The sequence below is a fragment of the Myodes glareolus genome, chromosome 19, assembly GCF_982192425.1.
Source record: "Myodes glareolus chromosome 19, mMyoGla1.1, whole genome shotgun sequence".
Classification (NCBI taxonomy): Eukaryota; Metazoa; Chordata; class Mammalia; order Rodentia; family Cricetidae; genus Myodes; species Myodes glareolus.
In genome coordinates, this window is record NC_142044.1 from 34,624,519 (window position 1) to 34,646,112 (window position 21,594).

Consider the following 21,594-nt stretch of genomic DNA (forward strand, 5'->3'; position numbering starts at 1 on the left):
ACCCCTACCCCCACCAATTCTAGGCAAGTGGTAGTGGTTATATTTTAGGATGGGCTGCATAGGGAATTGTAGAACCTTCTTGGGTAAAATGGCTCACAGACGGACCCAATTTGAAATATGGCAGTAGGAATAAAGAATTGGATGTTTGGATGGAGATTGGTAGCATGGGGTGTAGAGAAAATTTTAATAGAATACAAGGTAGGAAGGGGGAGATTTGCCAATAAGGGGTATACTCCTACAGTTTGAGGATCGATGCTGTCATTCCCAAGTCTAATCCTAATGCCCACTGGGACTACTTCTTAGAATTTTGATCTAGCAATGACCCAGAAATAAAAATTAAGGAGAATAAGAGAGTCAGGTGAGAAAGTGAAAAAAAAATGGAGGGAAGGGAAGAAGGAGGATGGAAGGAAAAGGAGAAAGGGAAGAAAAGGGTAGGCAGGGGGAAAGGAAGACTGAAGAGAAACAGAATAGGTAGATTAATAAAATGTGGCCAAGAAAAGAAAAGGCTAATGGGCCAGTGATATTAAAATTACTAGCATGAAGCCAGAGAACACAGCACCAATGTTCTCCAGCTACCCGAAAGCAAGGGTGCTTCACGAAGACAACAAGCTACCACTGATGACAGATGATGCTGGCTATCTCTGAAAACCTGGGGACAATTGGCCTTTGAGCATTGTCATAGAACCCGTCTCTGGGTTCGTGGAGATGGGAACCATAGGAGCAGAGGTAAGGAGACAGGCAAGTTCACTCCCTCAAAATGTTAGAGGCCATAAGGATTATCCGAGATCTTTGGTCTACAGAGCTCTTTTGTAATGTCTAATAGATCACAGGATCCCCGTGGGAAGAACCAGTGGGAAGCTGTTCAAAGTATAAGTGCGAATGAATAGCAAAGAAAGAAACTCAAGAGCTAGGAACAATGTCATTCAGCTTAGGCAATAACAAAATTTGAGAGCTGATAACCGAAGACTGATCTCCAACTCAATGAAAAATTGAAATGTTTCTATCAGCTGTCTGCACAAAGTACCTGTTCAAATGACAGAAAAGTAACCTTTAAATCAAGAAGTATCAGCAGCTATATTATCTGTCTAATAGAGACATTTGACAGCTAGACAGGGCAAATTCGGCAGGCATACATCTGTATGCATGCAATGTCCTAGTTGGAAAAATGTTTAAAGCAAAATCTGATAGACTGAAATAAGCCAGTCAATACAGAGTCTACTTCTAGGTATATTTATGCAATTGTCTGAGGTCACCCACTGAGGAATATTTTAATATAACTTTCTCAATAGTTGGTAATGGACTCAGCCAACCATAGCCCAGTAATTACACAGAAGATCTAAGCCACATAGTTTAACTTGCAGTGAATGTGGCCAGCAACATAAAACTTCACCTTCTCTCAGATGCACTAAAATCATCTGCTGTATATGATCTACAGTGAGTATTCATTTGAAAAGACTGGCCCTGGCTACACAGGATATGTTTAATAGGATCCATCAATGTATGCTGAGATTACATAATAGAAAACTCAAAGCACATGAGAACAAAGCATTTAAATTTTATCAGATAAAGGTAAAAAGAGAAATTTTGTTTGTTTTCTTTGCTCATTTTTTCCCTTTGAAGCAAGCTTTAATGCTGATGTTGAACTCCTAATTCTGCTGCCTTCAATTCCCACATTCAATATAACAATTTAAATTTCTATCTCAAATGTCTAGAAAAGAACAGCAAACAGTAGGGCAAGATGAATGATTAAAAGTGAGGATAAACCAATTATAGCACAAATATAAAACGGCAGAGCTCAATGAAGCCATAAATGTACAGAAAAAATACGGGCAAAACTCTGGAGAGCAGGAAGCCCTCATCAGGACCCAGCCTTCTAATCAGGATGCATGCTGTGCCTTCACCAGCACAATGGATCCCCAGAAAACAGTCACTATAACTACTCTCTCTGTAGGCAGAACAGAATCTGAAAGCTCTAACGCGTCCAGATGAGCAAATGACACAGCTATGCATTTTCATGCCTGCAGTGGGGTGGGCAGTGGTTGTGGGATGTCCTTCTGTGTATGTGTTGCTTCAATGGCTTAGCAAAGCAAAGCCAGGTCGAAATCTGAACAGAGATCTATAGAGAGAGTAGGCAGAGTCAGAAAGATGCCATGTAGCTGCCGCTGGAAAGATGCTGGAACCTTACCAGTAGGCCACAGCCTCATGGTGATACATATATTAATAGAATTGGGTTAATTTAAGAGGTTAAGAGCTAGTTAATAATACGCCCGAGTCATTGGCCTAGCAGTGTTGTAATTAATATAGTTTCTGTGTGATTAATCAGGTCTGGGTGGCGGGGGAAATGATCAAGCAGTCTCTGTCCACAAGCAGTACTAATTCTGTGGAAGAATAGGCTCCAAAAGAACAAAATGGAGCATTGGGGCAGCCTGAGTGCCGACACCCTACTTGAACCTAGAAGACACCCACATTCACGCATATAATTCTCCAGCAAGTATGTTTGGGTACCAAACCCTAAGGGGATCTTCCCAGCTTGGAGACCTTGAACTTACGAACTTTTTATCTCATGATCAAATACCAGCTGTATTTATGGCTTAGTCTTTCACTGTACCATCATCATAAGCTAGCCTTAAAAGTCCCATGGCTTACAAATGACAAAATATATAAAAATCATTAAAAATTTGTTTTACCACCTTTACTACTAAATTTGTTAAACATTTATGTCCAGAGGCGCCGCCGTTTTTACTGCTTGGACGCGGAGTGAGAAGCTGAGAGTCAGAGACGCTATCTGCTCCCATCTGTGGCGCAGATCCTACAGGAGCCGCTGCCGCTATGGATGTTCAGGAGGATTTGGTGTACTAGACGAAGCTGGTAGAGCAAGTCCAGCGATACGATGAAATGGTGGAATCAATGAAGAAAGTAGCAGGAATGGATATGGAGCTGACAGTTGAAGAACGACACCTTTTATCGGTTGCGTATAAAACAGTGATTGGAGCCAGAAGAGCATCCTGGAGACTCATCAGCAGCATTGAACAGAAGGAAGAAAACAAGGGAGCAGAGGACAAACTAAAGATGATTCGGGAGTAGCAGCAAATGGTTGTAAATGAGCTCAAATTAATCTGCTGTGACATTTTGGATGTACTTACTGGACAAGCACCTCATTCCAGCAGCTACCACTGGCGAGTCCGAGGTTTTCTATTATAAAGTGATAGCGGACTACCACAGGTGTCTGGCTGAGTTTGCCACAGGAAACGACAGGAAGGAGGCACGGAAAACAGCCTCGGGGCTTACAAAGCTGCCAGTGACATTGCCATGACAGAACTTCCTCCAATGCACCCCATTCTTTTAGGTCTTGCTCTCAACTTTTCCGTATTCTACTATGAAATTCTGAATTCCCCTGACCGTGCCTGCAGGTTGGCAAAAGAGGCCTTTGATGACGCGATTGCAGAACTGGACACGCTAAGTGAAAAAAGCTATACGGACTCTACGCTTACCACGCAGCTGCTACGTGATAACCTGACGCATTGGACCTCAAACATGCAGAGCAATGGTGAAGCACAGAATAAAGAAGCGCTGTGGGATGTGGAAGATGAAAATCAGTGAGCCGTACTAAAGTCAACAAGAGAACACATCTCTGATCACCCTCCCTCCCCACCCTCTCCTTGGAAGTGTTCCCCATTGTCACTGAGAGCCACCAAAGTTGACTTTCACGTTTGGTCTCAGAATTTAGGTTTCCACCCTGTTGTTTTTCTTTCTTTTTTTTTTTTATCCCTTCCCCACTTTAAAAAAAGTTTTCAGAAGTTCTTAAAGGCAAGAGTGAATTTCTGTGGATTTTACTGGTCCCAGCTTTTAGGTTCTTTACGACACCAACAGGACTGCGTAGAGACTTGTCAGCATTACTGTATTGTCTCCAGCCACACGGGCAAGATCATCATTAGAAATGGAAATGACATTTGAAAGCCATTAGACTTCTAAGCAAGATTAATCACATGATAAAGACATACGTGCTGTCATTTTTCCTTTTAATTGCTTAAATTGAATTTTATACCAATGTTTAAACTTAATTGGATATTAGCTTGAGGTGTTTGGGGGAAGTTTGGTGTAATGGTTTTGCTGTCAAATGCGTTTGGAACTCTGCTGAAGTGTTGCTGAAAGGCCTGATGCTGGTAACAGTTCAACAATCCCTGGCTGCTCATTCTTGCCGACTGCTCCCCCCTGAAGCAGGTTAGCATTGAAGGTGGTATGGAAGCCTGTATGCGTGTTCAACTCTTCCTCTTCCCTCGCTCCTTAGCCTCCTTCCCCCTCCTCCTCTTCTGCTCGCTCAACCTCTTTTGTTCAGTATGTGTAACTTGAAGCTAATTTGTACTACGGCATGTCTGACGGGAGCCACAGATGCAGCATCTGTATTGTTCTTACTGAAACACAGCATGGAATTAACATTAAACCTAAATAAAGGAAACCTAAATTAAAAATGCCAAAAAAAACCCAATTATGTCCGATGATAGCCACATCACATTGTAGAGGGTTAGTTCTGTTTCCACCACATGGGTCTGGGAATTGAACTTGGGTCATCAGAGTTAATGACAACCACCTTTACCCACCGAGCCTCATCTTAACGGTTTTAAATTTTATTGTGCATATTTCCAGCACATATATCACAGTACAGCATGATTATTCGATAAATGTGTGATGTGAAATGATGAAGTTCGGGCGACTAACATTTTGATCTCCTAACCCTCCACGACCTCTAGTGACCACTATTAGTGCATATTTCGTGATGCCGGACAAGACAAGGAACTCCCTAATGAGATATAGATAGGTTGTTTTATGAATTCTTTGAAAGTGCGTTTTTGCACACTAAGAATAGTAACAAAAGAAAAGAACCAGGAAAAAAATATATAAGTCCAGACCTTGTAGGAAGACTGAGGTCTCTGGATGGTGGCTCTCCTCTCGGCACCAATGTGGAAGTCCTTTGTACCATGTGCTCTGGGCATGCAGAGTTGGTCCGCAGCTGCTTGACCATCGCTGCTGAGACAACAGTGTTCTCTGTGGACCTGCAGCTGCAGCAGGCCCCAGACACCTACCTGCTGTAAAAGGAAACAGAGAAAATGTTTGGCGTGGAGGCACACTTCAGGAGGGAAGGAACCCGCTCCACAGTGGCAGGGAATGGTGCTTATTGCAAACACTGCATCATGCTGAGGGCTGAGGCAAGGCTAGGAGCCACCTCATTAATCACGGCTGTGACTTTCATGGAGGCTATGCTGCTAATACTTTATTAATCTATGAGCTCGTTCACACAAGCCTCCTTTTTACCTTTGAGTCTCCTTAATAAGCTTCTTGCTTTTTTTCATACAGATTGGGGTTGAAGCACAAGTTACTGCGGGTCTCTGTGATAACCATTGGTGAGACGTAAAAGGACCCACTGTGGGATCTGGCAGGAAAGACATGCTTAGTGGTTTGGGCTTTGTTGGAGTTATGTCCTGTGAGTATTCTATCCTTTGTATCCAGCTGCCAGTGGCTGAGTCTTCCTGAGCTTTCATCCGTGTTTGTTGCAGAGACTGACTAGGGAAATAAAGACTGTTCTGCTGTCCCTACACGGTGCATCCTGTTCACTCAACACCGAGCCATCCTCAGGGTGGAGCTTCCAGATGGTACCATAGCAGAGGCTGAACCAGGGCCGGGTGGTCACTAACCCACCATCAGCTGGGCTGGTGGGGACTGGTCAAGGTTCTTCTTCATTGTCCACGTGCCTAGATTTGGAATCACTTAGAAGGCACACCTCTGTTAGGCACTGCCTAGGGAGGTCTAACAGAACAGGGAAGACCCGCCATCCATGGGCAAGGGACCTGGACTGGATAAGAAGAGAAAAGGGAGGAAGTGAGAGCAAGCTGGGTGCCAGCGTTCGCCTCTCTGCTTCCTCGCTCTGGATGCCACGTGACCAACTGCCTCCAGCTTCCGCACCTTCCCCTGTGGTGAAAGAATGTACCCTCTGTGAAGATTCTTGTCAGGTACTTGGTCACGGCCATGAGAAAAGTAGCCAATTTCAGAATCAGTAAACGAAGCCGGCAAGTTCCTCAAGGTCTTGCTTGAGATTTATAGGAGTTTAGACTTCTTCACACCCATGGAGTAGAACAGCAGAAGCAAAAGGGCTTAGCCACATGTGACACTGAGCTCCTTGATAAGTGACTTAATTTTCCTCTACCCTCAGTGGAGCTTTAGCTTGATTATAGATAATAGATCTTAAATAAGTTTTACCTCTACATTCATGTGTAGTTTGGCTTGAATTTTTTTCTCCTAGTATCACTGTCTAGATACTATGATAAAGGAATGAAGTCATATGCCGGAGTTGTTAAAACCTACAGAAATTTTTGTTGGTCTCATGTTATGCTTTGTTTAGAAATCATTTAAAGGGTAAAAGTTGTGTATTCTAATCATAGGGATCCCTAAATCTTGTTTTTCTAGAAATAGTCTTAGTTTTACACTGATTTTAAAGTTATTTGGCATGGTACGTTGGTATACCCTACTATGAAAGTCTTAGCCCTTGTATGTATGATACGCTTCTTTGCATATGTATATGCACAGGTGCGTGAGGCTGTACATGCATTTGAACATGTGGAAGACACAGGTTGATATCAAAAATCATCCTTAATTGCTCTTCTACCTTATTCACTGATGTAGGGTCTCTTAGCCAAACCCAGAGCTCAGAGGTAGGGAGGTCTTGGCATCCAACTCACTCTGGGACATCTTCTATGTCCGCTTCTTCAGACCGGAATTACAGATGGGTCTCCACACCTACCCAGCCTTCATGTAGGTTCCTGGGACTCCGAACTCCAGTCCTTAGCCTTCTATAGCAAACACTTTAACAGAATCATCTTCCCAACCCTACCTTTGTGCCACATTACTTTTTAATTTTATTTCTGTTTATCCTCTATCATTTTGCTTGATCAAGCTTATCAGATATTGTCCAAAGTGTTTGTGTTGCAAATAAGCAGCAGCTTCTTCCATTTCTACTTGATGGCTTTATATGTATACCTCATGCATGCTGAAGGGGACAGGAAAGAGATAACTGTGTTCCTTGTCAGCTTTTCTCACACTGCACTCAGCAATTGTTAAAGCTCTTTGTCCCTAGTAGAAAACAGATTTTTTTATCTAAAATTTCCATTCTTAGCTGCTTGCACAATATTGACAGCTGTCAATCACAACTTTTTCCTTGAAATCTGAGTGATTATCTTCTTTAGGATATGAAGGAAGCTGGTTTCCCTTTCAGGCAAGGCTCCTTCTATCTTCCATCCTAATTTCTACAGAGAAGACTGTTAGGTGTAACTCTTTCAGTAGGCTCTTCAACAGGGCTGAGAGGAATGTGGCAGCATGCCTGACTCCCTGCTCATTCTTCTGTTTGTTTTCAGAGCACACCCTATACCTAAGATCCCTTGCCCAACTCCCCTGTTCTGTCTCCTCATCGAAGAAGTAAATCTCACAAGCCAGCAACTCCAGAATCCAGGTCACAGTCTATGTGGCTCAGTGGTCCTTCTTGAGTTGGGTCCTGAAGGTGATGGGTGAGAGGCTCACTGCTTCCGGCAGATCAGGAGAAAGCGAGACCAGAGAGATGAGGCAGGTGACTCCCAAAAGAATTAGCTGTTATTTGGAAACAGATCCTGAAGCCCTCAGCCCCTAGATTCATGGTAGCATAGCACAAGGTCCCGCTGAGAAAGACAGGAAAGGACAAGGCAAGGCCCAGGCCTGTAGAATGGACATCCTGATCGTCAGAGCAAAGGAGGTGTCAGCCACACAGCTGAGCTGCTGGTTCAGTTTCTTCCTTTGAGCTCCACAAATAACCCGTGATTTCTGAGCCTCTACTATCATGCCTGTTCGGCTGCTTAGTTAATTAAATGAGGCCACCATGGACAAATGGCCTAGAAAGGCCTGTCAGACCTCAGACATCTTTATAATAGAGACTTTGGGAATAGCGTAAAACTAACCGAGAAGCTGGGCCACACGGAGGTCAAATGTCATACCAAATGGGAACTATCAGGTAGGAAGAGACATCCAAGGCATGATGACTTCAGAGCCCCGAGGTTCAGTGAAGTTGTCCTGAAGGCAGGGGCCAACTCCTGTCCATATTCCTCTTGTACAAACCCTTGGGATCCTTTACTCAGCCAGAGCAGTGAAACTTGGAAGAAACCACAATGGCTGCTATAAGGAGGTGGGGCCTCAAAAGTATTGCGGTGTGGAAGAAGGTGCTCCGAGAAGCAGTTCCATGAACTTATAAGCTGTTGACAGATCATGATTTCTAAAGGACAGGAACACTGACCAAGACCCAGCCCTTTTGGCTCCCACGCACTATGACCTTACTTCTAGCAGTGCATCTCTGCCAAGATGCCTCTGTCTACGCCATATCCTTACATCCTAGCGACTCTTCCAGATAAGAACCTGCAGCACCTCGCACTTGACTAAATCATTTCAGGAGCTTATGTTTCATCTTCTCCCACCATGAGATCAACTGAGGCCCACGGAGGTCAAGTTGACTATCCAAGTTCAAGATGGTGGAAGCCAGGGCTTACTGTTAAATATCTCACAGTGCAGCAGCTTCATAGCCAACTTACATGTCTCTAGCTGTGTGTAGGCCAATGTGTAGAAAACCTTGATTTAGGGATATACCAAATGCATAACTTAATCAAGGCATGTATCTACAAACTTCATTGGTTTGACATCTACCATATAGAACGCAGGAATCTCTCAGCTATGTATGACTTACAATGCTGCTTCTACCCTGACAAGTCCAGGTGGCCTCTTTTGCAACCAATATGTATTTGATAATGTCTTATATGTTCTAGATCCCTTCATACTGTGTAATGGCAGGAGATGCATTAGGTAAGAATGTGCATGTATGCTATTGTCTGTCTCCTGTGAGTATAAACATGTATGAGACTGCTTTTTGCTTTAATAACAGCCAAGGTCACTATATCAGTAGGCTTTTCGGGGGTACATAAAGTCAAGCAGCTTTGACTGCAGTAGGGGACAGAATGGTGTAGGAGGTTTTTATATATAGAAAGAAATGAAAGAAGGATCCATGCATGGGAAGCAACAGAGCTCTAAAACACATCAGTAATGTTAGTGACACCCCCCCCCCCCCCGCATTCCAGGAACTTAAGAAGCCCCATGGGATCATCTCGCTTACTGGAGGGCCCTACCTCTGCATACCCAAGGACACCTTAGAGCCAGAGAACTGATCAAGGAAAGAGGATGGCAGTGAGTCAGTTGAACATTTGCCGCCCCGCCCCCGCCCCGCCAGCACAGATGCCCCCAGGCTACACATCGGTGGCTAGCATCAACAACCCAGTTTCCAGGGAAAGGTGAAGCTGTGAGGACAGGTGAGGAGCTTGGGGCAGCTGTGCAGGATGAAGAGCACAACTGGCCCAGCAGAAAGCCCTGAAGAAGGCAGGTCCTTTGAGAAAGAAAGGGAATGATAAGATCGTTCAAAAAAAAAAAAAAAATTCCTCAAAAGTGTTAGAGTGCCCAAGAGATTACAGCACAGAGAGAACCAGAACAGGAAGGGGTATTAAAGCTTGAGCCAAGGGCAGCTCCATGGGTGGTGAGGGCTGCTGGAAGATAAGGCTGAAAGTGCTTCAAACTTGAGCAGTGGTAAAGCTGCGAATGGGTTTAGGGGGGAACAATAGAGACCAGGAAAGGCTCAGAGAGCCCATTGGTCATCTCTCTGGCCCTGTGATGGTTAATAATGATCAGGGAAACCTAATACAGACACCTATCAGTGTTCCACCGCAGCTACATGTAGGGTCCCAAATGTATGCCCAAACCTCCCTGGTCTCTGGTTTTACTGGTTTTACTGTGTATGGGATAGGTGTGCTAACTACTGACAGCGTGCAAGCTCCTGTAGTTCTGGAGGGAAAGGGGCCATGTGAAAGCCGCCTTTGAACTGCTAGTGCTTTGAGCACACAGGGTGAGGCTAATGGGGAGACTTTGCGACAAACTGCTGATCGCAGATGTGAGCTGACTTTGACAGGCACTCACTTCCCTCGGAGCCACCATAGACATCACAAAGCCTGTGTCATTGTCCAAGCTGATGAAAGGGGCTTTGAAGTGTCCGAAAAACTAAGTGACCGGGCATACTTTTGAAAGCCCTTGTATTATTTCTCCCAACCCAGAACTACCCTGAGTAGTCGGGCACTGAATTCACTGACTCTTAAAGCCCTCTGGAACCTGCTACCCTACAGGGACATGACCAAGGCTCACTCACTGTTTATCTCCAACCTAGCAAGCAGCTCAGGCCATGGCATATGGGATATGGGCAGGAATGAGAAAATAGATGCTAATAAGGAACAAAGGAGGAGGGTCATCCCTGAAAAAAGACAGGAGCGCGTTTGCGGTGTGGGAAGCAACTGGGCAGAACTTTAAACAAACGGGGGACCAGATGGGTGCCAAGCAGAAAGAGAAGCTCATCAGTTTATGTCCAGCCAAGAGTGTAAGCAAGAATGCCAACTGGGGCTGATTGGATGGCTCACTGAGTAAAGCCGCTTGTTGCCAAGCCTGGTGACCTGAGTTCGATCCCTGGGATCCACACCGCACATGCACACCCAGCAGATAAATATAACACAAGCTAACATTGGAAAATGAGACAAACACACGCACAGGTTGCAAAGAACACAACGACAGTAGCTGAACATCTGTGTGCTTTCTGGCTCCTCTTGGGGAAAGTTGTATATTGGGTACTTTAATCACCACCCAGGAACTCCACAACACATGACCACATGGCCTCTGGATGGTCTAGTCCAAACTCCACAACTGACCAAGAGGGTGGCCTTGGGGTGCCTTAAGAAATAGTTTTAGGCCTCTGGGGCCTTATCTGCCCAACGAAAGCATTTTGCTCATTCAGGGAATTGTGCGAAAGGTAAAGGACATGAACATGGGTCCCACCCATGCCAAGCAAAGACCCTAGTGGGTACGCTCGTCATGCCATCCTGTGCTTCCAGGTAGCCTGGGACCGAGGTGCTCAATGGTTCCTGCCACCCTGGGACAGTGAGGAGCATGGGAATGCAAGAAGCCAAGACTGCAGAAAAGCACTATTTTTTTCTCCAAAGTTGGATCTGCATGCCAGCCTTAAAATGGTGCAAAATCCCAGTATGTCATCGTCTCTTCCCAGTCTCTATTTTTTGCCTTGTCTCACTTGGTCTTGTTCATGGGATTCTGCCTCTTGCTGCAGTGACAGATGTGAGACTGGGTTGGGAGCAATCAGAGGCAGATGGATAAGACCTGCTGGAAGAGACCTTAGAGCTGGAATGCATCTTCCTCACTGGGACCCCTTGGGGCTCCTCCAGAGCCCTGTGGGTGAGGATAGAAGGGAGCACACACGTCTGCCTACCTCTGGGTCAGTGTCTAGGGATCACATGAAGGAGAGAATTAATTTTATGCAGAGTACACTGTCATTTGGAAAGCATGTTTGGCATTCTTACTCCTAATGAGTCAGTTTTCATTTGTTGTTTTGAAGAAACACTTTAAAATCATTTGAAAAAAATTATTCACCAAATTTGTATATAAATGGAATGCTCTGAATATGAACCTACACTGGGCATCTGCTCTCAGAGTCCAGTGCTTGGGTGAAATATGACCTTGGGCTGGGACACACATAACTTCAAACTAGAGCACGGAAGGAAGTACAGGGACTGAAATCAATCATTTTGTCCTTGACTTTCTGTTCGTCTTTATCAACTGTACGTCATTTAACCCTCACTACAGGCATGCAGGGAATGGAGGAATAGAGAGTTGTTGCTTCCTCAACAAGTCCTGGGTCCAGCAAGATTATAGGAGATATGGCTGTGAACTCCCAGGTTGCCATGGTGAATCCCACTCATAAAAAGAAAAAGTACCAAAGCCGGGAAGCAAGTGTACTCTTGATAGAAGAAAATAGAAAGTTGACAGGCGCCCTAAGGAAGAAGGTTAAAGGCAGTCTAGGGATTTGAAGGCCTCAGTTTTGCTTCCCAGAAAAGCAGACCCCATTCATGCAAGGAAGATTTGTCTGTGGAAAATTCAGATTTACAGTGGACCACCATCCATAGGACCAGCTGTTTAATGGGATAACAAAAAGGCCACCCCAAGGCGATCTAGTTGACAAGATGAAGGGCTCATGGAAAAAACTTAAAAGGACCAAAACATATAATGAAGTAGATTTTTCCACCTTTATTAGTTCTTTGAAAACTATTTATGCAATGCATTTTGATATTCACCCCAGCTCCTCCAAGATCCATCCTACCCTTGCTTCTACTGTAGAAACATGTGGATGAGACCTAATTTGATCAAAGAGCTGTAGGAAGGAACCTTTGGGGTGCCCTCAAACTCTGTCTCCAGCTCCTCTAACACACCAGGTAGGCTTTCCACTGTTCCATACCTTTCCATGGGTACCATTTAGTCCCATTTATGTTCTTGAGTGACTTTCTCTATGTTCTAGAGCTTAAGGAAGCTTTCCCTCTACCCAGCGATGTTTGGAGATGGGATAATACAGGGCATACCACAACTTTGGGTCCTCAGTCCTCTCGGCTATCCATAAGGGTTTATCACCAAGCTGGTAGCTACAGTTGGCCCCAAACCATGAAGGAATTGATTTGCATTTTCTAAAGAGACATTTGGACATATTCTGCCCTATAAGCCTTGAAAGTGTCTGCAGGTCTGGGTTTTTCATCCAGAAATCAGCATGGCGTGCTGTTCTCTACAATCTTATAGCCTGCTTCAGAACACCTATGTGGGGAGAAGCCTGCCTTGGGCACACAGAGCTCTGTGACGTATGGCCTTGACCCTGCCACTTGGGCTTTCACAAGTGATGGATATGCACACTTAGTAGATGCCCTATCTCCATGGTGGATCTTACCACACAAGCTCATGGCTTAGCGATTTAGCAAGGACCTTTACTGATAACGGCCACCTCTACAGCTATTGTGTACAATGGCCCCCACCTCTACCTGTTGCAAAAGCAATCTGTAACTGGAAAAGGGGTACTGTCCCCATGGAGTCATGTTTTGTAGGCTTGCTGTTCAATGAGTGACATATTAGGGAGCTCATGGAAACTTTGGGAGGCAGGACCTAGATGGAAGAACTAGATTATTTGAGGAATGGCATGTGTTTGAAGTTTATACCAGGTCCCCAGTCCCTCCCTTTCTTTCCCAATTGACCAAGAATTGAACAGCCTCTCTGTGACAAGCTGTTGTGTCCATGTGGGTGGGGCTAAGTGAACATGAACTAAACCCTTGGAAACCATGAACCCAAATAAATCTTTTCTCTGTTTCTGCCAAGCATTTGTCTCAGTGGCAGGAAAAGAAACTGACATACATTTTTACCAGCCTGAGAGAGTGCTCTGCTGGGACAGACATTGACTGGTGTGTCGCAAGAGCAGTGGCTGACACCGTGAGGTTCTCGCACAAGGCCCTGGAGCCAAGCCAGACCCTGGTCCTGTAAGGCGATTCTGTGATCTGTAGCACGGATTTTTAATTGGGCTTAATAATAAAAATAGAGACAAAAATTAGGGGTTGAAAGCCAAAAGATCAGAGAAGTAGAGCAGCTAGCCACTAGTTTTTACCTCTATAAAATCCTCAGACTGAATAGGGCATCCTGTCTCTATAACTCCTCAGACTAAATGGCCTGAGCTCCTGTCTCCTCCCACTTTATATTTCTCTCTCTGCCCAACCGTATCCCTTCCTGTTTCTACTTCCCTAGTCTTGGGATTAAAGATGTGTGACTCCCAAGTACTGGCATTAAAGGTGTGAGCCATCACCATCTGGCTCTATCTCTCTTTTAGACTGGATTAATCTTGTGTACCCCAGAGTGCCCTGGAACTCACAGAGATCTGTCTGCCTCTGCCTCTGGAGTAATGAAATTAAAGGTGTGTGCTACCACTGCCTGGCCTCCTTGACTAATTAGTGGCTTAGCTCTACACTCTGATCTTCAAGCAAGATTTATTTGTTAGATCACAAACAAAATATCACATTTCCCCCTTTTTGTCTAAAATAAAAAGGCTATAACTAATATAAGAAAAACTATACACAATAGCTAAAATACCTATATACAACATATACAGACAATAAATATAACAATGCAAAATAGTCCATTTGCATTTTGTAAATTTGATGGAGGAAGGTCATCTGTCTGTTGTGTTACTTTCATTGGTTAATAAAGAAACTGCCTTGGCTTGATAGGTCGGAATTTAGATAGGCAGAGTAAACAGAACAGAATGCTGGGAAGAAGGGAAGTGAGGTAGTTGCCATGACTCTCCTCTCCAAGACAGCCGCAGGTTAGAATCCTCCCGGTAAGCCACCACCTCGTGATGCTACACAGATTATTAGAAATGGGTTAATCAAGATGTGAGAGTTAGTCAATAAGAGGCTGAAACTAATGGACCAAGCAGTGTTTAAAAGAATACAGTTTCTGTGTAATTATTTCAGGGGTAAGCTAGCTGGGATCTGGGCGGGAACACAGCCCGCTGCTCCTATTTCTACACAAATTCAGAGAAAATACTCTGTCATCTATCCTGTCTTGCTGATTGCAAAGTCTTATACCTAATTCACTTTCTGTCCTAACTTGCATTACCATCTAAAACTACCTTTTGATGTCTCTCAACCTTGTACACTTTACAACTCTTTAGTGAGTTTCTTTTCTGAGTCTGGTAAACAAGGATAATTGTAACTATAACTATCTAGTCTTCAACTCCTTCAAAGACGCAAGAAGGAAATAATATTAACTGAGTAAGCAGGAAAGTGCAAGCAAGGGACTACCAAAAATGTGAAAAAATAACAGAAACAACTGGCTGCTTGGACAGTCACCTAAGTTTCTTCTGCAACATTGGAGCATTCATCTTTGGCCTAGAGTATTTGACAGACTTTTCTGCGAAGCAGGATTTTTGAAGGACTGTCCTGCCTTGTCTTGGCAAGGTTTGACCTCACTCTTTTGTGTCCTGCTTGTCCATTTTGAACAGCATACTGTCAGTATTTGAGTTAAGTGCACTTTCTTGCCCAATGACTTACTTTTGCCATAAACAAAGTAAACTCTATGTGGAGTTTCTTCAATGCTCATCATCTTCTCTGAAATAGATTGGTGCTGCCAGGAGGAGACACATCTCCCTATCATAAAAAGTGAAAAAAAGAACCTGCTGTTATTAAAACACGTGATTAAAAATGCCATATTCTGTAGATCTCTGAAGTGTTTGAAGATAACCTGTCTATCTAAACAGGTTAGATATGTCTCTCTTTGACCTTGAAAACATACCTAATATGACTACAAGTTTGATTGTAATAGGTGACTAATCACTAAACTGTATTTTCATATTATCCCAAATAGCGTAATAATAATTTTCAAGGATTAGAAATTTGCATTGCATTGTTAAATAAGCTTTAGCAGTACAATACCGTGAAGAAGATTAGAAATGTATGTACAGTATGTTCTAACAAAATAATCTTAAATTTGTATCAATATACAAAAATCCATATCAATATAAAATATTTAAACTAGTAGTTGCTTTTTTGGTTTAAAAGTAGATTCAATAATCTACCTTTTGCCCAATTTCTATATCCTCTCTTTTTTTCAGAATAAATTCAATAATCTACCTTTTTATCCTATTATTTTTATATCTTTTTTTCAGAGTAGATTTAGTAATCCTAACATCTGTATCTGTTTTTTTCTTTTCAAAACAAGAACTCTGTATCTAATCTCCTTTGTTTAACTCTTTCCCTGACAATTACCCACAATAACTTGTAATCTCCCTAAATGATGACAAATATACATAACCCATTGAGCAACCAAAAAACCACCCACCCTAAATGATGACAAATATACATAACCCATTGAGCAACCAAAAAACCACCCATCCCACCTCTTGGGAATATGAGTGTCATGTTCTTAAATTTATTTCCTGATGTCTGGGGGTGACAGCATCTTTAGGGGATCCTGAAAAGAAAAGTTTGTGTTAATTACCAAGTCCTGGGAGAGGTAACTGCATCATTTGTTATCCAGTCTCTGCATAATGGAAAACTACAGGGCTTATCTCAAGTCCTATCTAGAGTAGTCTGTGAAGTTGGATCATCTCAGCTAACTAGCCACCTCATAAAATGTTCTGAGCAGTTTGTAGTCCAAAGCTGATCTTTGGGTGGTGTTGTCTTAATGATGTTATTATATTCTTGGGGGAATCATCATTGTCTTTTTTATCAAACACAGCAATAATATAGTGAGGACAATAATATATTGGGAAAAATACTCAAAACCTCTCTTCCAAATGCAGAATATATAAAGAGCTCATTCAAATCAATGACAAAATAAAAGACCACATTTAAAAATCATTAGAACACTTGAGCAGACACTTGACAAAACAATAGGTAAGAATGTCAAATAAGCATATGAAAAGACTCAAAACCTTTAGTCTTGTTGCCATGGGAACACAAATTGAAATCACAATGGAAGCCAAGCTTTGTGGTTCTTAGGAGGCTGAAACTAAAAAAGAATAGCCAGAAAGTTTAAAGCAACCTAAGCATTACAGTGAGTTCTAGGTCAACTCGCAACCCGTCTCAACAAGCAAGATAAAATAAAGCCACAGAAGACTTGAATACTGGTGAATGCCAGTGTCCAGTGTGTTCTGGTACACTATACCGACAGTCCCACCCCACAAGTGAGACAGGTAGGTGGAGGGAAAGTTTAGCATCCCAGGATTCAGCTGGGCTTGAGTCACACATGCCCCTTTCCTAAAAAATGTATTGTGTGACCTGGAACCCTCGCATGCTGGCTCCAAATAATGAAATGTGTTACTTCTCCATAAAAACTTGTTGGTAACTGCCCCTGGGTTCACCTTCCATTCAGATAAACCTATCTGGGAACAGGAAACAGGGAGTTGACCTGACCTGAACTGGTTTAAACCTGTGTACAGTAAGGCAAATTGTGCCCTTAAAGTGGATTTTTAGGGAAATTTTTCTGTTTACCATCTTATGCCTGTGCATAATTGGGTATGTGCACAATTAAAATCAGATGCATTATGGGAAAGGACAGACACAATGAAGAGAAAACTTTTATGACCCAAGGCTGTCCTTCAAAACAGGGAATCATCCACATTCATGTCATGTCCCATTGTAACCAACTCTCCTCCTCCTAACCCTGTATAAAAGGAAACCCCAAATAATGATGGCAGGGAGCCTGCTGCTCATTTGCAGCATATTTGAGCTATACTGTCGGGTTGTTCCTGTAAAAACTCCTGCTTACCTAACAGTCTGTATATATCTTCATTTGTTTGAACATGGTCTGGAGTACTGGCTGCTCTTCCAGAGGTCCTGAGTTCAATACCCAGTATCCACATAATGGCTCACAATCATCTATAATGAGATCTGGTTCCTACTTCTGACATGTATGCAGAAAATACAGTATACATAATAAGTAGATAAATCTTTTTTAAATATTTGAACAATGTACTAAGACCATGGAAATATGTGGTCCACATTGGGGCTACTGGTAACAGAATCCCCAATTAATTCCTCTTGTTTTTTCAAATCAAGAGACAAACTGAAAAGGGCCAAATCCCAGATTTAACATCACACAACTAGTATACCATGGTTTGGTAGGAATTTTATCCTCAGCATTGAGTCCCTTTTCTGCATTGCTCCCCAGTGAAACTCAGTGAGATGCCCACACACCAAGTGAGAACACAGCCTAGATGGCCAAGCCACTTCTCAAATCATATATACAAAACAGGAGAGGAAAAGAAGACAGTTTCTAAGGAGCACTACACTGGGAGGAACTAGCCCTGAAGATAAGCTGGCGGTGGACCAGTGACCTTTGTAGGCACAGCTTGGTTGGCCATACCAGCTTGTCCCTGATAGATGCCTCCACCCAGCCAGCTGGCAAGGAATGAATGGGTACCACTCTGGAGCCCTCAACGGTTCTTGTCATTTCAGAGAGAGATTCAAACATACCAAATAGACCTCAAGGGTTTACTGCTATATTTCAGATCATCTCTTGTTGTGGCCCTGAAATCAATTAGACATGTTCTTCAAATTCTAGAAGTGTATGGACATGACAGCCTTTCTCCAAAGTCACCAGAACTTATGAATATGATTCTGTGGTCTGCCAACCCCTAGGCCTCCCCCAAAGAGAGGCTCTGTTTTCCTGGCAAGTTGCCTGGTCCTCTCTCAGGAGCAGGTGTGATGTAAATCGCTTTCCTCCCAGGCCTGCCGTGACGACTGCCATCATGGAGCAAAGGACTGTTGAAGTCCATGTGACCACGACCATGAAATAAACACAATGACTCTAGCATGAGAAGTATTTCTGAGGTGAAATGACGGTATAATGAACATTCCCTTGTAGGAGGGGTGGGTCAACAAACCCTCCTGGGATCTATCAACTGGTCCCTCACACACCTAGATGCTGGTGACCTTGGGTTCTACATGTTACGACAGGAGGTAGGTTGACTGGGCTGGGAATTCCAATAGTGTAACTTTCCTGCATCTTCACCCACCCCTGCTGGGATGGGACTCGATGGCAATGCAGCTGTCTTTGAGTCATCCATGCTTCTATAAGTGACCTTTCACCCATGTTTCTATAATGAACCCTGACAAACTTACTGGTTCACCAAGATGTGCCTGAAGGAAATTGTCCTTTGGTCTCTTGGTACTTAATGGGAGATGAATAGATGTTTCTTTGCACCTCCCCAGGAAAAGTCACATAACAGGTGCTATGGGCTAATCCACAAGGCTCCAAGAACACCCCACCCATTCTTGACAGTATATCATACCATAAGGGGCAGCAGAGGCAGGGCTGACACCTAAGCATGTATTTATCTACAAAGGGAGGCAGCCTAATCTGATGGGGAAGGAGAAGTACATCTATAAATCAAAAGCATTGCCTACAAAGTTACTAGGTGCTGTCCAGACAAAGACATGGAGCCCACGGGATCTGTCATTGCCCTCCAGCATCAGACAAGGTTGAGTCAACAACAGACTTGGTGACAAGCATGTGAGTGTGCTAAAGACAGCATCCTGACTCAGAAAGGGCCAAAGCCTAAGGCTCATGATTGGATGAAGGGGGCGGGGGAGTGGGCAACAGGATCTGCAGGAAAAAGCACATCTGCCCAGAAAGATGGGGATCTGGCCACAGCCTGGTTCTTCAGCTGCTACCAGAAGGCTTAGCATGTGGAATGATGGGACGGAGTGAAACAGAAGGTCGCAGGGGCGGGAGAGACTAGAATCACCTGAACCTGAGCTGAGAACTTTAAAGGACGTAGGTTGAAGCTGGAGCAAGGACCAGGAAGATGAGAGGCCAGGGAACTTCTGGGTGCAGGGACTCTATCCCAAATCCATGGGAGAACCCTGGAGGCCTTAAGCAAGGGTGACTATGAGGTACATCCTGCATCTGCCTCTCAGGACAGGATGTTTGTTGACTGTAGATAGATGCACAAATAATCAAAGCAACAAAAGAGAGTGGGAAATGGCCCTTGAATTGATTAGTGAGCGTGGTCCTCTCGCTGAGATGAAATTTCAGAATGATGTTGCTTTTCCCGGTACACATTTCACATCTTACCTATATTTTACAACAGAACATTTTGTGTTTCCTGAGATGAAAATCAAGTGCACTCTGCTTTCATTTTTTTAAAAACAAAATCTTTGCAGACAATGCCTGCTCAGACCATAAGAATAAATTGCAGAGGGAATTGCCCTCATGTGACCCAGACAGGAGCTGGGCATGCTTTAAACCAAAATAGCAAGCTTTTCTGATGATGTAATGTAACTCTTAAAGTGTCCTTGACATTCTGGAGGGCTTTAGCGGGTCCTAAGAAAAGAAAAATATAGAACTACAAGGCTGTAAGGGACCTTTCATTTTCAACAATTCAGTTCATGTATTTTACGGCAGTGGAAAATACAGCTCTGAGAAATGGATTTCAAGGCAGCATCCTCCCCCAAATCAACAGCCTTTCTGGACACCAATACAGCCACTCTCACAGGAAGATCTGAAAAAGGCTTGATCATGAGCAAGTTTAAAAAAAGAGAAAGAAGCTAACTCAAAACACAAAGCAAACACAAACGAAGATTTTGTGCCAACATGTATATGCATGTATGTATACTACTTTCACATATACAGATGCATACAAACATGTATTTTATGTATCTCCCCTAATGGAGCCAGGGATGGCTTTCTCACAGGATCTGCCAGTGGGCTGACAACTGTAAGTTCTTCATGCTGAAGGCAGGGAACTAGATCAACTCTTTTATACATTAATCGTACATTCACGGTCATTCCAGAACAAAACTTTTTGCCTGCATGTGGGGTGTCAGGTAGGGTATCTTCCCCAGTCCCCTTTCACCTTTCTTTTTGAGACAGGGTCCCTCATTGAGCCTAGTTCTCACCCATTCAGCTAGACTGGCTTGTCAGTGAGCCCCACAAATCCTTCTTCCCAACTCTGAGATTATAGGTGCATGGTGGAGCATATGACTTTCCAAAAATAGATGGGTGTTAAGGATTAAGCTGAAGTCCTCGTGTTCACATGGCAAGTACTTTACCAACTGAGCCATCTCCCCAGCTCATTTTCTCTCTTACAGTTAATTTTATTGATACATAATGTACAGCAAACACTCCTCATGCTAAGCTCACAGGTGTAAGAATTTGGACAGGCATCCCTTAGGATTGTCCCCACCGCAGGCAAGACTTCTGTTACCTGCGGAAAGGAAACGGCAGCTATAGCTGTGATGTTGAATTATTTATGCTCTTATCTCACTGTTTGCTCCCTCTTATATCCCACACAGGCATTTTATGCCTTTAATGTCTGTATTTATATTAAACATTGACTCTGTTCTATCCACTATGACCACAGTTCCATGTGAGGTCACTTTTTTTTTTCTGCTGGGAGAACATCCTTTGGTGCCTAATGAAGATGTGCTGGTGAGCTGGGGGTAAATTCTCTCTCTCTCTCTCTCTCTCTCTCTCTCTCTCTCTCTCTCTCTCTCTCAAATGCTTTCATTCACCTTCAGTGTTTACTTTTGCTGATGATGCTTGTTTCCTTTCGGCTTCCTATACACAGTTGACTATGCACGAGATACAAACCCTTCCTTCTGCCATGTTTCCCAAGATGGTAGAACCCTGGAATGTTCACTCTCCCACTATTGCCTTTGTGTTTCTGTCATTTTAGTACAGAATGGACCAAAGCCCTGAATCCTAATCACTTTGCACCCAGTAGAAGAACAGAGAGACGTGTGACTAGTCATAGGACACACTGGGAAGGGGACAATGATGACCACTCATGGAACACACTGAGAAGGGGACAATGATGACCACTCATGGAACACACTGAGAAGGGGACAATGATGACCACTCATGGGACACACTGGGAAGGGGACAATGATGAGCACAATAAGACAGGGAACAGTAATCCTTTTAGTCTAGAAGAAGGAACAAGGGGGAAGATTAAGGAAGAGGAGCAAATAGTGACCCAGGAAAGTCCGAAACGGAGTAGCTAAAGAGAAGACAGATAGAACCCCAGGCACCACTGTAGTGTTTAACCCAGATGGACAAAAGACCACCAGAGTAGGTATAAAAGCAAACCCACTGCCATTTTGCGTACCTTCATTAAAA

At 43.5% G+C, this 21,594-nt stretch overlaps 1 protein-coding gene across 1 annotated transcript; it reads left to right on the plus strand.

The window, feature by feature from the left end:
- The first annotated feature begins 2,829 nt into the window (after window positions 1-2,829).
- LOC125415032 (14-3-3 protein epsilon) lies at window positions 2,830-3,621 on the plus strand. The gene is given in 3 exon segments (XM_048457155.3): window positions 2,830-3,138; window positions 3,140-3,263; window positions 3,266-3,621. Coding segments are annotated over 3 exon segments (768 nt in total). The 3' UTR covers window positions 3,601-3,621.
- Window positions 3,622-21,594: the final 17,973 nt, after the last annotated feature.